Here is a 13,423-nt window from a genome sequence, read left to right on the forward strand (position 1 = left end):
AAGCCATTTGTTTTTAACATAATTATTTTGAGATTAGGTTTAAATCTACCACCTTGCTGATGGCTATTTATTTTGTTCTTTTCCTCTTTTTCTGTCTTATCTAGACTTATTTTCTTGCGCAACCATTTTAACTCCTTATTAGCCTATTAGTTCATTTTTAGTGGTTGCTTTAGGGTTTTTAATGTACATCTTGAATTTATCACAGATTACCTTGACATAAATCATACTCCTTTTTATATATTTTGAGAATCTTAAGGTAGTGTACTTTGTTTCCCTCCACTTTTGTCCTTCATGCTGTTTTTTTCCAATACAGAGTATTGAACCCAGGGCCATTGCACTGAGCTACATCCCCAGTCCTTTTTAAAAACTTTTTTTAAATTTTGAGGCAGGGTCTCGCTAAATTTCCCAACTAGGCTGGAACTTGCAGTCCTCCTTCCTCAGCCTCCCAGAGTGCTGGGATTACTGATATGTAAAACACCCTCCTCCCTCTAGCTCCTCATGCTTTTTTTTTTTTTTTTTGGTACCGGGGATCGAACTTGGGACCTTGCACTTGTGAGGCAGGCGCCTGAACCACTGAGCTAAATCCCCGGCCCTCCTCATGCTATTTTTATCATACATGTTGTTTCTACATAATACATTACAACAGTATGTAATACACTGTTGTTTTTGTTTGCAAATAGCTATGTTTTAAAACAGAGGTCAGGGCCAGGGTTCGATCCCTGGTACCAAAAAAAATTTAAAAACCTTTTTTAAATAAAAAAAAAAAACAGAGGTCAGCACACTGGCCCACAGGCCAGCCGGCTGTTTCATAAGTAAAGGGTTTGTTTAAACACAGCCATGTCCATTTGTCTGTGAGTGGTGGCTCCATCCTGTGACCAGGCACAGGTGAGTAACCCGATGGAGCCTGTGTGGCTGGCAAGCCCGTGATGCTTAGTATCTGAGCCTTAAAGGGATGTTTGCCAGCCCCTGTGCTGCAGACCCCAAGTTTGCACTGAGGTTTCCTTTTCAGTACCTGCCCATGCTTCCCATGCAGATGCTCTTGTCCCTCTGATGTGTCCGGATCTGGCAGGGTGCCCATGGCTTCCTCTCCCCGGTTCTGCATTATGCTGTAGACTCTGTGCTGTAGACTCTCTGGACTCGTGTGGGTACACTCATAGCCTTTGTCTGGAGCAGTCTTTAATCTGTCTGCATCTTTGAAAGATATTTTTGCTGAGTACAGAATTCTGTACTGTGTTCTTCCTTTTTTGTGCCTGCTTGTGATTTAGTGAGCTTTTTCAGTGTATAGGATTTTATAGTTTGTTCAAGTGTGGCATCTTTTGGGGTGTTATTGATATAGTCCTATAGGTTATCTGTCTTTCATTTCCATTCATGTGTATGTTCACACTCCGTAAACTTCCTTCGGGATGGTTCTTATTCCCATGTCTTCAAGCTCACTAATACATACTGTCTAATCTGTGAATTCCATTTGAGATACATCCTCAAGTTCCATTTGATCTTTTTATATTTTCTATTTCTCTTTGTTATGTTCATGTTTTCCTTAAAATCCTTGAGCATATTTAATAGCTGGTTTAGTGCCCTTGTTTGCTAATTCTATTCTTTAATTTACTGATTTTTCTATTGATTGAATATTTTCTCCTGGTTATAAATCATATTCCCCTATTTCCTTCTTTGTATGGAAAGTCCTTTTTAGTGAGCTGTGACTTTTTCATTTTTAATGGTGGAATTTTGTTTTTTGGGTTTTTTGTTTTTGCTTTTCATTTAAAAAGTTAAATTTTAGGGCTAGGGATTTAGCTCAGTGATTTTGCTGCCTCTCTCGCAAGCATAAGGTCCTGACTTCGATCCCCAGTACTGAAAAAAAAATAAATGTTAAATTTTAACCAGGTACAATGCTGCCACTCTCACAGCGCGCGCGCACGTGCACACCCACACCCACACCCACACACACACACACACCCACACACACACACACCCATCATCCCAGCACTCAGGAGGCTAACACAAGAGGATCATGGCTTAAAGGCCAGCAGCCTAGGCCACAGAGCAATACCCTGTCTAAAAAAACCAAAACAAAAACTATTTAAACATTGACAGTGCAGTTATTTGTATGTCAGCTCTGTCCCTTTTGGGGTATCTAGAGGAGTGGCCTCTTTGCAGCAAGTCTAGAGCAGTCATCCCTGCAGACCTAGCCCGGCCCTGCCCCCAGATTACCGCATCAGCTTGTATCAAGGACCATGCCCTTGCAGGCCCCCTGGCTAATGGGCATAGGGTGACTCAGTCCCAAAGGAGCCCCAGGTGTTCAGAGCAGCTCGCTGTCCTCCACATTGTTCCCCAGCATCCCTGCAGATCCCCAGCTCTGCCTCAGGCTCCCATCCCTACACCACATCTACAAGTTGTCTGTGCTGAAAGCTGGGACAAGAACCAGGCCCACTTCTGTGTCACACCTTCTGTCAGGGGTCACAGTCCTGCGCTGCTTGGGAAAAGGCCTTTTCTTATATTTTCTTACAGGCCTTTCTTATACTTCTTACATTTTGTTCAGTTTCTTGTTTATGACAAGAAGGTAAGTTAGATTCCCTCATAGTCAGAAGCAGAATTTCTATAAAATAACTTGAGGTAGCTACAAGATATTCCGCAAAGTAAGATTTCAAGTATATAAATGATGAGAAAATAGTGTAAAAGGAAGTATTGCACAAGGACTACATAGTAAAGTCAAATAAAACATCAGACCTAGGCCAAGCATGGTAACATAAACTTGTAGTAACAGGTATCCAGTAGGCTGAGGCAAGAGGATAGCAAGTTCAAGGCCAGCTGGTCAATATATGGAGACCTTGTCTTAAAAAGAGAAAAGACCAATACATAAAATATGGGCTTTTGCTAGAGGTCTCTTGTAAGTTTGTTCTTGAGCATCCAGAAGCAAGAGCAAAGACAGAGAGGCTTCATTAGTTCTGAGGTTCATAGCATTCGCAGTAACAGAGCAGGCATGATGTTTGTGAGAGATACAGCTTCCTGATATGTGCAGGAGAACGTCTTTCTGTTGTAAAGGGACCCAGGCTCAGCCTGACTGTTGCCAGTGTCCTAGAGACCACTGTGGAAATCCCCATACCAGACGCCTGAATCAGGTGTGCAGTGTTTGTCTAAGGAGCTTCCTCTGTGGTGGAGAAGCTAAAGCTAGTATAGGAAGCACTGGGATTCTCAGCAGTGCCCTCACCACCCTGTTTCCTGGGGATGCTGTGTTAGCAGCCAGCAGCCACATCACAGCTCACAAAAGGCAAGTCCCTCAGTGAACAAATCAGGGAAGCCAGGTGTGCGGAGTTCCAGTTATCTGCCCTGCCCAGGTACTGGCATGGATCGTATAGTGTGCAGATCACTCACTGTACCTGTGCTGTGTCTTCCAATTAAGTTCTTGATACAAATTGAGCAGCAGAGCTCTAGGTTCTATTCATGTGTTGCACGTGCTCAGTTTTGTAAATTAGCAAACCCATGTATTTTGGACTAAAAGATAGGCTCAGTCTTTTGGAAAAACTAAGAAGAGGTGTTTATTCAAGACAGTATCCCCTTTCTCACTGATACATCACCAAGTACAGAAATGAGCAGTACTGGCTCTGAGTGCCGTGCTCAGAGGGGACAGACTGTAGACAGGAACAACTGCAGTGAGGACGAGGAGAGAGAAGGAGAGTAGCAAAGCAAGGACCTTCCTGCAGCCATGGTGTGAGCAGAAACTTACTGTTTTAGAAGTCTTTACTAGTTGAAATAAAAGGCTTCACCAGTTGGGGAGAAGTGATTGAGTGCAAGTAGAATATTTTTGATCCACCTCATGAAGGACCTGAACACCAGGAGAAAGTGTTTGGTTCATTTTTAAAGATGAGAACTGCTGTCTGGGGATCAGGGTGATTAGAGGTCAAGGCTGTAGGAGTCTGAGGATCAGGGTAATCAGGGGTCTATACTGCAGGAGTCTGGGGGATCAGGGTAATTAGGAGTCTAGGCTGTAGCGGTCTGGGGGTCAGGGTCATTAGGGGTGTAGGCTGTAGGAGTTGGGATCAGAGAGCTAAAGCGGTTTCTTTTAGAATTAACATGAAGAAGACTTGTCTTATTGGGCATGTGTCTGTGCACTCATGAAAGCTGTTTCCTCTCTGCTGAAATCCCTCCTGAGTCTAGCCTCACTCCAGTCTTCCCTGCAGCAGCATGAAGAAAAACACACCAAGATCAAGCAGCTGCTTGTGAAAACCAAAAAAGAGCTGGCAGACTCAAAGCAAGCAGTATGTTCCTCTTTCTTATCTTAGTACTAATTCAGTTTATTGATGAGTAACTGTACTTTTTCGTCTAACTACTATTTTCATTCTGAAGGAAACTGATCATCTCATTCTGCAAGCATCCTTAAAGGGCGAGCTGGAGGCTAGCCAGCAGCAAGGAGAAGTCTACAAAGTAAGACTCTGTTTTCTGAGATTGAAAGGGGATTTCCATGTAGCAGGGAGTGACCCTCTAAGGCAGTGGTGGCGAACCTGCAGCACACATGCTGTAGCGGGCTGTTTGTATCATTGAAAGCTCCAAAAGGCTCTCCACTGCTCTGAGATTTAGAAAGATTCCCTGTCATTTTGAGGAAGTGGTAGCAGTCAGTCAAGCATGATGTGTACCTCAAGCTGGGTTATTTTCATGAAATAAGATTCTAGTACACTGTAGAGTAAGATTCTAGTACACTGTAGAGTAATGCAAAATAAAATAAACCTGCCCCAGACGTGATCTGAATCCTCTGAATGATATTGCAGTCACAAGAAATAGTGCATAAAATGGTTTCATATATCTGTTTCATGTATATAAATACAAGGTTCACCAAAAAATGTATACACACTTCAGGAAAAGAAAAACTTGTATAAATATTATAATGCTAAATTTATTGAGACATTATGAGATTAATACAAGTTACTTTTGACTTCTACAATTACAAAAGGTGCTCAAAGTGGTGGCCATTAGCTTCCAAACATTTATTAGTATGGTGAACTGCTTCTTGGGGAGCCTTGGTCCTTGAGATTACTGCACATGTATTTTCAATTTCTTCTCTAAGGGCCAGCAGTGTAGTGGGTTTTCTGCAATATATGACATCCTCTAGGGTCCCCTATATGAGGGTAACCATCTGTTGAAAAAGCATCATACTATTTCTTTTCCTGAATGTGTATACATTTTTTGGCAGATTCTGTTTTGAGAATGTCTTGAGCTATTTAATTAAATGTAAATGAAATATGTAGTCTGGGATTTTTATGATTTTTTTATGTTTAAAGCTGTCTCATTATTTAGGCTGTTAGGCAATATGCTTATGTTGAAAATGGAAGCAAATTTTTCAATTGCTTTTAAAAAAAGTAAATAGTAATTAGTGAATTTACTGTTATACTCAAAATTGTCTACGTTTAAGGTGAGAATCTTTGCCAGTAGAAAGACACTGCTCCAAATTGTGAGTGGAATTATGAAGAATTGCAATCTCTTTTTTTTTTCTTCTCGAAGATGTTGAAGCTTCCTTCTGTAGATACTCTGTGGGGAAATAGTAGCATCTGGATATGGTTTTGATTTAGTCTGAACTCTTCCTAGTTTGCCATCAAACTCCAGCTGTAGTTTGATTATTTCAATTTGCTTTTCTTTTGCTTGAGTTATTAACTTTGCATTTAACTCTGAGATTTCCATCTCCTTTTTTTTATGAGATCTTTGTGCTTTTCTTCATTTAATTCAACTTTTTTCTGCATATCTTGATAAAGTTTGCTTATTTCTATCTTATGTTCTTCCTCCTTTTCTAAATTTTTTTCTTGTTTTCTTCTTTTTCTTTTCTTCTTCCTCTTTGATTTTTATTTCATGTACAAGTTTGACAATATTATTCTTATATTCCTGTTTGTGAGATTTCAGCTTTTCCCTTATAATATCAGCATTTCTTTTTAGTTGTTCATTTTCGCCTCTCAAATTGTGTTGATATTCAGTGGTCTGTTGTAGCCCTTTTATGATATCATGAAGAGCAGCACATTCTTTTTTAATTGAGGCTTCTTTTGTTTGCATTACTTTTAATAAACAGGTACTCTTTTCTAATTGAATTTCCAGTATGTTATTCTTTCCACTGGTTTCTATCATTTTCTTTTCTATCTGTAAAAAATCCTTTATAAGTTTATCAGTATTCACCCTGCTAATCTTTTTTGTACATTCTTCACCACTTAGATCCATGCTTGAATTGCTGTTGTTCCTGGTTCCTCAATGTCTCACCGCCTTTTATGATTTTTTCATTGACGTCGGTTTACTTGTTGTGGTGTGAAAATGTTCTGCTCCTGTTGTCTCCATTCTTCAATAATAATACCTCCAATTTCCAATCCTTGACTTGGCCCCTCCCCTAGTGGGTGCTGTGAGGCTCCTGAGGTAACCTGTAGGTCTTCCCTCAGATCCAGCTGGCTGAGGTGACTGCAGAGAAACACAAGCTGCACGAGAACCTGAAGGCATCTGCTGAGCAGCACCAGCGTGCACTCGGCGCCTTCCAGCAGCGGGTGGCTGCGCTACAAGAGGAGAGCCGCGCTGCCAAGGTAAGCCACGCCTGGCTCCATCCTCAGGGTCCACTCGGGCGCTTGTGAGTAAATACCTGGCTGAGCGCAGCCAGCTCTGGCCCCATCACTTCAGAATTGCAGGACTTAGGATGTGATTTCACCACTCTGATGTGAAAACTCGAGTTCAAGGAACTTAAAGTAAGGGCTATGATAAGTGAAAAATCTTTGCAAAGTTCCAAAAAGTTAGTGTGATTCTGAAGTTTATGGGTTGTAAATTAGTCTCCCAGGAAAGAGAACATAGTAGAAACATCTCTTGTCAGAGGAAATTACGTTATTCAAAGATTTTTTAAATGTGTAATTGAAATGTAAGTGTACTTTTTGGTGAACTTAACTGGGGCTGAAACAAATAAATATCAGCCATCTTCTTCATTTTCAAAAATGGGTTTTCACCTTATTTGTTAACCTGAAAATAAGATCATGTTACAATAGAAAATGTTTTTCTCTCTTTTGATGTTATAGGCAGAACAAACTGCTGTAACCTCAGAATTTGAGAGCTACAAAGTCCGAGTTCATAACGTTCTGAAACAACAGAAAAATAAATCTGTGTCTCAGGCTGAGACTGAGGGAGCGAAACAAGAAAGGTGAAGTTTAACCCTAGAAGCAGGGTTTCCCCACACAGCACATCCGCGCCACATGCTGGGGTCCTTTGGGGCTTTATTTCAGGTGGCAGGGTCCTGTAGGGATTTGCTCTGACCAGAATTTCGAGTGCAGTCAGCAGGGAGCAGCTGCTGGGCCTCACGGTGTCAGTGGCTGTCACCTGGGCCCTCTCCACATCACTCCTGTGAACCTCATAAGGCTCGCAGGGCACCATGAAGCCAGCAGTCTCTGACCTCAGTCTCCTCTTAATAGAACTTTGGTGTAGTAGATATTTAGACATTAAAATTATGATTAGTTTTTCCAATTTTGGAAATTTAAGAGTAAAAGAATAAAAGCACTTTCTCAGTATACTTTTTCACCATTAGTTAGGTTAAACAGAAATTGCTGAAGATATTTTACTTCAAGAAGTTTCAACCAGGCATGATGGTACCTGCCTGTAATCTCAGCACTCAGAAGGCTAAGGCAGGAGGATCGCTGGGAGTCTGACGCCAGTTTGGGCTACATAATGGGTTCAAGGCCAGCCTTGGCTACATTTCAAGACCCTGTCTCAAAAAACAAAACAAAAAAGTTTTAAATTAAGTACTGTTTTGGTTTAGAATAAAACTTTTCTTTAATGAATTAGTATCACCTCAGTTGTATTTGAATAGCATATTTTTTAATCCTGTTTCAGCTGAGTATCCATCCCCTTCAGCAAGTCACTCAGAAATGTGCCAGAACAAGAGCAAGGCAGGGCATGGATGTCATGTGCGTCTCCTTTTAATAAGTAGAGGTTCAGAGTTCAAACTCTTTTCTACCAGACTTTTACAGTCCTAAGCAAGACCAACGATGCTGTGATGCTTGTTCATCTTCTATTCTTTGTTTAGGAGCCCATTTAATGTGGAAACTAAAGACTGGAGCATATTTCCTTTATCAGCTCCTCATAAAGCTGAAGTTGAATATTTGGGGTTTTGGTTTTTGTTTTTCATTTGTTTTGTTTTATTTTAGGGGATTTTTTTAAGACTTTTTTTTTTTTTTGAAACAGGGTCTCACTGTGTAGTCCAGTCTACCCTGAACTCACAGTGTACCCCTGGCTGGCCTCCAACTCACAGCAATCCTCCTGCCTCAGCCTCCCAAGTGCTGAGATCATAGGTGTGTGCCACCACGCCTGTCTTGTTTAAATTTTTTGAGACCAAGTCTCACTCTGGAGATAAGACTGGCCTTGAGCTCATTTTGTAGCTCAGGCTGGCCTCAAATTCATGGTAGTCTCCTGCCTCAGCCTCCTGAATGCCAGGATTATAGGCATGTAGCACCAGGCCAGGCCCCTGTTTTGTTTTTTGAGAAAGAGTATCACTTTATATTCCAGATTCATCTTGAACTCACCATATATCCCAGGCTGAACTCAAATTTGCAGCAGTTATCCTCCTTTGGCCTCCTAAGTGTTGGAATTACAGATGTGCAGACATGCCTGGGCAAAGTTAAATGTTGACACTTTGAGAAATATAAAATGTCACCATTTGGAAGAGCCCTTTTTTACCATGCCCGAATTTGGGGTTCACATTATTTTAATGAGATGTTTTATGTTCCTTCTACTTTTTTATACATTAGATACACTTTTTTTTCCCCCAGTACTGAGGATTGAACCCTCATACTTGCCGCTCTAGCAACATCTCCAACCCTTTTTCACTTTGAATCAGAGTCTCACTAAATTGCCCATGCTGGCCTTGAACTTCAGATCCTTCTGCCTCAGCCTCCTGAGTAGCAGGGATTACTAAGGCATGTACCACCATGCCCAGTTTGGGGTTTTGTTTTGTTTTTTTCTTTTCTCTGTGCTAGAGAGCTAACCCAGAAGCTGATACATGCCAGGCAAGTCCCCTACCACTGATGTTCACCTCCACTCCATTAAATACATTTGCTAAAACTGACAGTAATAGCATTCTGTACAGATTGTGACAGAATTACAGATTTTAACTATTTTACCGAAATTTTATTCTAAGCCCAAAAAAGACCTTTCACTCTGCTTTGGTCTAACAGTGTTCTCAGAACAGTTAATTTTGAACTGTGTGGGTTTTAACTAATGACATAGTCCTTTAACATAAAATAGGCTAGTTTCATACAATTTAATGGCCCATTTCATTAGAATATGAAATTTAAAAGGTGAGAATGTTTTGTAACTATAGTGCCTGAAGTTTAAAATCTGAATAACATCTTTTTATAATATTTAACCCTAGTCTCTGAATTCTTATTATTGTATGTCCTGTAGAATCATTCAGAATAATAAGAGCATGACATCAAAAGATGAAATGACTAAAATATGTTTGAAACTACAAAGTGAGGTTCACTTCTTTCAAACAGTGACTTACAGCTTTTTACTTCTACTTAGGGAACACCTGGAAATGCTGGTTGACCAGCTGAAGATCAAACTACAAGACAGCCAGAATAACCTGCAGGTCAGCATGTCAGAGCTGCAGACACTACAGTTGGAGCACGACACCCTGCTGGAGAGGCACAACCGCATGCTGCAGGAGACCGTGGCCAAGGAGGCGGAGCTGCGGGAAAAGTAAGGTGGCTGCCACAGACCTGCTATGTGGGGCTCCTGGCCTCTTGCTCCTTGGGGTACACATGGATATGAAAATCTGAAATAAGCTTTCTTCCAAAGGCTTAACACTTCCCCTCTGGCTTGGTTTTGTACTTAACATTTTTAAGACCACTTAGTGTTTATCTGCCCCTCCTATTGCCTTCATGGCCACAGTGCTTCATTTAAAAAAAAAAAAAATGCTACTGGCTAAGCATGGCAGTGCATACCTGTAATCCTCAGCACTCTAGGAGGGCAGTTTATTGACCTAGCAAGATCCTGTCCCAAAAAATAGAGAAAGTGCTAGGCATGTACCTCAGTGTGAAGGCCCTGGATTCAGTCCCCAGTACCATCACCTGACCCCCTCCAAAAAGCTACTTTCCCATTCAGGTTTCATCTTACAACATTCTTCTTCATCTCTAAAGAAAGACATTAAGTAGTTCATACTGAAAAAGAATATGCAACTTATCTTTGCAGCTTTGTCTTCAATTTGTCATATTTTATAAATCATTCAAACACTTGAATATTGGCAAAGTGATTATTATGAAAAAAAACTTTGAGTTACTGTAATAAGGAAATTGGAGGCAGTCATGATATATTAAGGTGCTGAGGAAAGCAATTCTTTGAGCATCTTCCATCAGGATATCAGGATGCTCTCTCTGTCTCAGGTATTCTCTGTATTGTTTGGATTTCTGTCAGAGAATATTCAGGGGTCCCTCAGGTAAAAAGGAATTTTTATTTATTTATTTTATGAAAACCAAACCTATAAAACAGTAAAACTACAAGTAAGCCATTAAAAGTAGTGGTTCCCAAATTGCAGATTCCCTGGCTGGTGTAAGACTAACTCGTAAGAATTTTCTAACAGCAGGCAACTCTGAGGACCACTTCCAGAGACTGATTCAGCAGTTTAGCCTGGAAACTGTGAAACTGTTACTATCAAGGCGTTTGACAGGCTGATGTGCAGAGAGATTAGGAAGCTACTATAGTAAACCAGCTCTTTGTGTTCAAGTGTTTCATAATAATTCACTTAAAACAGATACTTTCCTTTAAGACTCACTCTCTTTATGAAGTGTTATTTATGTAAGCTGCCACATAAGAGTGGCTGAAGAAGTGGGCCAATTAAGGCATAATTAGCTTATGCTCTAAATAGAATTATATTTTCTGGTGAACCATGAGAGTTCTTGCCTGAATCATGCAGTAGTCGTCTCATCCAAGGTTCCTGTCTACCTTGAGACACAGGACAAGGTAAGAACCAGCTGGCAGCTGCCCCCCCAGCAGCACTCTGGATGCAAAGGAGAGAGGGTATCTCACACCTCGGAGGTACGTTAGGGCTTCGCAGAAACCTGAGTCAATTTTATAAGTTGGAAGTTCCCCTGTGACCTGGGTTCTTCTTACCTCACAGGCTGTGTTCCATCCAGTCGGAGAACTTGGCAATGAAGTCTGAGCATGCACAGACAGTGAGTCAGCTGTCATCCCAGAGTGAGGTCCTCCGCAGCAACTTCCGAGAGCAGATGCGGCACTTGCAGGAAGAACACCGGAAGACAGTGGAAACCCTCCAGCAGCAGCTCTCCAAGGTGGAAGCTCAGCTCTTCCAGCTCAAGAGTGAGCCAACCACACGATGTATGTACCCAAGGAGCAACTAGCTCATCCTTTCACACATGCGTGGGTCACTTGAGCATGTTGTTCACAGGTTCTCAGGAAAGTTGAACACTTACTAGACAACCATTCTCAGTTCTGCAATTAATGCATGTTAGATTTGCTTACTGAGAAGATAATCTGAACTATGTGAACCTTTACTATTACACTTCTGCCAGTCCATGTAACCTCTAAGAATGCTAGTTTTCATGGATTTATCACCCTCCAGGAAAGGCATTTTCTTTTTGTCTGGTTTAAACATAACTTGTCAGTGTCATAGTATGGGGCCTAATCTAGATTCAGCTTTGGGTTCTTGGTGCTTTCCATTGCCGTTCATCACATACAGCTGTTCTGTAGTTGAAAATATCAGACAGGGACCTAAAACACCCATGCAGCTTCCTCCCTTTTTTATCTCTCACTAGTTGGAATCTCAGTCTAGCCCTACCCAGCATCTTCCATTCTGCTTCCAGGGACTGATGGGAAAGTATCAGCCACAGTGACCACATATTTGACTCCTACATTGATAGGTGCTTTGTTTCCCATGGAAAATGTTGTTTATGGAGCACGGGCAGCTACAGGTCACTTGTCAGGATCTGAAACCAGCTTCATGTTGGGTGTGGTGGTGAACGCCCATAATCCGGGCACTTGGGAGGCTGAGGCGGGAGGATTGCTGTGAGTACAAGGCCACCCTGGATTACATAGTGAGTTCAAGGCCAGTCTGAACTACATATCAAGACCCTGTCTCTGAAAAAAAAAAACAGGCTCTGGAGAATTTAATACATGCCAGCAGTCAAAAAGGAGGTGTCAGCCAGAGCAAAACAGGCTGGACAGGAGGTTGTAATCTAGGAGTCAGCAGCAGAATAAGCAGTTGGCAAAATATGAGAAACTCAAGAAAATGCTTTAGAAGGGCAGCCAGGAAATCTGGGCTTGAAAGGACAAGATAGGCAACTTCGTGAGATGAAAAATAAAAATTGAAGTTTAAAAAATCTGAGAACTGCTGTCCCTATCTGAACAGTGAACAAGTCATTAAATTTCTCTGAACTTCAGATTTCTTGGAGTCAGCTAAGTAATGTACTTGAAATTACTGTATCAAGGGCCGGGAATTTAGCTCAGTGGTTTTGTCGCCTGCTGCGCAAGGACCCGAGTTCGATCCCCAGTACAAAAAAAAAAAAAAAAATTACTGTATTTTATAAACTTCACAGTTCTATGTAAATAATTCTTTTCAAGCAGGGCCAGGAATTTAGCTCAGTGGTGCCACCACCTGGCTCACAAGCGCAGGATCCCAAGTTTGATCCCCAGTACCAAAAAAAATATAATTCATTACAAGCAAACAGGAAAGTCTTACCAGGAAGTGTATTTCATTTGCTCCCTGTGCTGGACCTTGGGCTTTCACCATTGAGACTATAGGTGTGAGCGGGCAGCACTGGGACCAGCTGAGAAGGAGGCAAGGCCTGGCAGGTCAGGTGGACCTGGGCCATGCTGTCACAGGCATCCTGTCAGGAAGGACACAGCAACCCAAATAGTTGGAGTCTAGCTTCAGCATTTCCACCAGTATTTGGCAATGGGTAGAGCTTTCCCAAATTAATAAAAATCAGTAGTACTGTATTATAAGCCTTGTTATGTCCAGTGGTTTATTTTAGCCAGCTAATTGCTGTTAATTCATAGCTTCTCCTGAAATAGCTAGTGATTAAAAATTCAGTAACTAAATTTTTTTAACCTTTTTAGCAATTCTCTTTATACACTATTTCTAGTTATTTAATTTCCATATCATTTGACAACCCCTGGATCATTTTTGAGAGTCTGTTAAATCTGAATCTGTCCATCTTGAACAATCTCACACTTACCTTCTAAAAAAATATTTACCAGCCCCAGGTTCTTGCCAGCCTTTGAAGAACCTTCGAGAAAGGAGGACCACCGATCTGCCCCTTCTGGACATACACGCGGTGACTCGGGAGGAGGGGGAAGGCATGGAGACAGCGGACAACGAGTCCGTGTCTTCCACCAGCACTTATGCACCCTCACTGGAGCAGCTGCTCAACTCTCCTGAGACAAAGCTTGGTGAGTTGCTCTGGCCACA

The 13,423-nt window shown here is 41.5% G+C and overlaps 1 protein-coding gene across 5 annotated transcripts in view; it reads left to right on the top strand.

Annotated features, from left to right (window-relative positions):
• Window positions 1-13,423, top strand: part of Gcc2 (GRIP and coiled-coil domain containing 2) — a 39,392-nt gene that overhangs the window by 20,120 nt on the left and 5,849 nt on the right. For 4 of the 5 annotated variants that reach the window (XM_021258151.2, XM_087204207.1, XM_021258152.2 and 1 more), the window contains 7 exons: window positions 4,117-4,253; window positions 4,342-4,419; window positions 6,405-6,542; window positions 7,023-7,144; window positions 9,520-9,696; window positions 11,114-11,331; window positions 13,213-13,404. In XM_021258151.2, the coding sequence (XP_021113810.1) occupies window positions 4,117-4,253; window positions 4,342-4,419; window positions 6,405-6,542; window positions 7,023-7,144; window positions 9,520-9,696; window positions 11,114-11,331; window positions 13,213-13,404 (1,062 nt within the window). The remainder of the gene's footprint in view (window positions 1-4,116; window positions 4,254-4,341; window positions 4,420-6,404; window positions 6,543-7,022; window positions 7,145-9,519; window positions 9,697-11,113; window positions 11,332-13,212; window positions 13,405-13,423) is intronic. The other variant, XM_004844504.4, reaches the window with a different exon arrangement.

The sequence above is a fragment of the Heterocephalus glaber genome, unplaced genomic scaffold, assembly GCF_053883595.1.
Source record: "Heterocephalus glaber isolate CG9 unplaced genomic scaffold, H.glaber_assembly_v1.0 deba00000470, whole genome shotgun sequence".
NCBI classification, from domain to species: Eukaryota; Metazoa; Chordata; class Mammalia; order Rodentia; family Bathyergidae; genus Heterocephalus; species Heterocephalus glaber.